Source organism: Dromiciops gliroides, chromosome 6 (assembly GCF_019393635.1).
Source record: "Dromiciops gliroides isolate mDroGli1 chromosome 6, mDroGli1.pri, whole genome shotgun sequence".
Classification (NCBI taxonomy): domain Eukaryota; kingdom Metazoa; phylum Chordata; class Mammalia; order Microbiotheria; family Microbiotheriidae; genus Dromiciops; species Dromiciops gliroides.
In genome coordinates, this window is record NC_057866.1 from 18,872,300 (window position 1) to 18,875,395 (window position 3,096).

General features: G+C 35.0%; 1 protein-coding gene across 1 annotated transcript; it reads right to left on the minus strand.

Annotated features, from left to right (window-relative positions):
* Window positions 1–380: 380 nt before the first annotated feature.
* On the minus strand, window positions 381–1,322 carry LOC122731363 (olfactory receptor 8K1-like). Its single transcript, XM_043971411.1, has one exon. It carries the CDS (start codon window positions 1,317–1,319, stop codon window positions 381–383), a length of 939 nt encoding a protein of 312 aa, XP_043827346.1. The 5' UTR covers window positions 1,320–1,322.
* Window positions 1,323–3,096: the final 1,774 nt, after the last annotated feature.

The window sequence follows — 3,096 nt, forward strand, 5'->3', positions numbered from 1 at the left end:
AGCAGAATATGTGACTCCAAAATTTTCTAAATACTTGTGAATTGATTGAGTCTTCCATGCAAGAATACTTCTACCAAAGGTGCGATGCTCATTTTGGGGAGTGAATAAACTATAGAGTTTTATAGTGGTAGTATTTACTAACTCCTCTCTTAGCTCCCTTCAATCCATAAATGAACAAAACTATGATTGCCTGCATGTTGACAATTAAAAACTATCAAACAAACAAAAGGAATTCTCTGATTGCTTATTAGGGGAGCTTTTTTTTTAATACAAAAAGAGAGAAGAATTGGAAAGAAATTCACTAAGAAATAAAGGAGAAGTTTACTTGCTTATAATAATATATTAGAATCAAACACTACCTTGAACCTTAAAAAGAATGATTATATCAGCTTTTGAAAGACTCTTTTCAGTGCACCTTTCACCTCTTTGTTCCTCAAACTGTAAATCAGTGGGTTGAGCATGGGGATGACCAGGGTATAAAACACAGAGGCCATCTTGTCTGTATCAAAGGAATGACTAGAATGGGGCTGCAGGTACATGAAGAGAAGTGTCCCATAAAATATTACCACCCCCGTAAGGTGAGAGCCACAGGTGGAGAAGGCTTTGTACCTGCCCTCTGAAGACTTTATTCTGAGAATAGCTACAAGAATGAACAGGTAAGAAATGAAGATAATCAAGAGGGAAGAAACCAAACTAAATGCAGCAAAGGTCATGATGATTAATTCAACCTCACTTGTGTCTGAGCATATGATGGACATTAGAGGGAGACTGTCACAGTAGAAATGTCTTAGTATATTTGACTTACAGAAAGATGATTTTAAAAGCTTTATTGTGATCAATAGAGATACTATGGTGCTACAGAGGTATGAAATACCCACCAACATCCAACAAACCACGTTTGACATTATGACCATATAGAGGAGAGGCTTACAGATAGCCACATAGCGGTCATAGGCCATGGCTGAAAGGATAAAAACTTCACTGGTAATAAATATCTGAAAGAAAAATAACTGGGTTCCACACCCGTTGAAGGAAATAGTATTTTTTTCTACTGTAAAACTGATCAGCATTTTTGGACCAACAGCTGTGGAATAACCAAGATCTATAAATGCTAGATGCTGAAGAAAAAAGTACATGGGGGTTTGCAGGTGGGAATCGACACTTGTTAGGATGACCAAGCCTAGATTCCCCAGAGCTGTAGCCATGTAGTTGAGGAGAAACACAACAAAGAGGGGGCCCTGAAGCTCAGGACGGTTTGTGATGCCCATGAGTATGAATTCATTCACAGGGTTTCCTGTGGTTTCGTTCAACTTGATCATTTCTTCTATCCAAGCAATATGTTCTGAGAAAAAAAAAACGGAAAAGCCTTCTTTGAGTGCTGTTTGCATAGTCAATTAGGAAGTTGGGGGACAGAAAGTTCTTAGATAAAATGAGTAAGAATTTTTCCACTAAATAATAATAATAATTTATATCATCATATCACATAACATCTTAAGAAGATATCTGTCACCAAGAAGAAAATGATTGCAGTTTTATTATACAAAATTAGGAGTGAATTGTGAAGTTCTGTAATGCCAAGATAAGTGACAGGATAATATTATAAATAACTCTCAAATATTTTAACTAATCAGATTGTAGTAGAAGGATAATGATATATTTGAGGAGGGTAGACTATATAAGAATCCCTAATTGAAATGCTGTAGTGTAAAGGGGATCAAGTTGGCCTCAAAGTCTAGAAGACTATGGTTTAAGAACCATATCCAACACAATTTTGTGTGACCCTGTGCTAGTCTTGTAACATCTATTTTCCCCAATTATATGTTGCCAAAACTCGATGTCCAACATTCTGAAATATAATTTCCTTCATAAGTGCATCCTAAACCATTGAGGTTAAAAGTCAGATATCTCTTCCTTTCTCAATCCCTGTTAAACATTAAGAGTAGGACCTCTAGGAAGACAACATGGGTAACCAAACTCTCTATAGCATCATTTCTCTGTCACTTTATCTAAGACTGAATAATTTGCTACCTGGATTTTGAAGGTAATCTAGGCCTGGGGTTTGAATGTTTTAATGCCTTCAATTTGAGACACATGAAGTTTATATTTTTATATTAAAATTATTCCTCATATGATGTCCACTTTCACAGAATAGTCCTCAAGGACAATTAGGTATCTCGTAAATTATTAGTGATCAATTTTCCTTGACAAAATCTATTTTATTTTTTTGGTTGCAGAAAAGTAATTTTGTCATTGTTCACAACTATGTCTTGTGATCTAGTGCATTTCCTCAAATCATTTCATGCAGTTTTAATTTGTATGAATTTACAACATAACCCCTAAATTTCTCCATTCATGCTTGAATTATGAAACTTAACTGCTTATAATCTGTAACTGTTTTTGATACTTACTGTACTTAGATCACAAAGAATAATGTTACCTGCTCACCTGGAAGACAGAATCTTCTGTGACTTTTTCATGTCTTTACTACAGCCAGCCACTGAGGAGAGTCTTTATGGGTTTCTTCATCCCAAAGAGGCCATGTCTCTGAAGTATTGGAGAACTTTAATGAATTTCATACTATCATCTCAAAGAAATTGCTCAGATCTGTTGTCTTCAATGTGTAAGACTATATATAATTTTACCTAATTGCATTAAAAATTTATTAAATACCAACTATTGCAAGGCTCCAAATTTTTGTTTATACTGTTCTATTTGTATCCAAGTTAAAAATATTGCAGAGGCTTTTGGGAAAATTCTGTAGCTAATCAGAAAAATATATTTTATCTAGTCACATATTAAAGGTCAGGAAAATGAAGATAACACACTGCCTAGAAAATAGCATGAAATTAATTGGCAAGAGGAATAAACTTCCTTTTTGGAAGCCGATCTAGGAAAGGTGATACTTTAGCATCAATATCTCACCTAGAATTAAACAGAAGGTTGTGAGCAGGCTAGATTCCTTTTGAATATTTTGTTTGGCAACTTCAGTCATGCTCAACTCTTTGCAACCCAATTTGTGGTTTTCTGGGCAGAGATATTAGACTGCTTTAATGCTTCTTTCTAAAGCTCATTTTCCAGATGAAAGACTGACGGAAA

Coding starts and splice junctions, on each gene's coding strand:
- LOC122731363 (XM_043971411.1), bottom strand. CDS start 1,319: ATGATCAAGTTGAACGAAACCACAGGAAACCCTGTGAATGAATTCATA.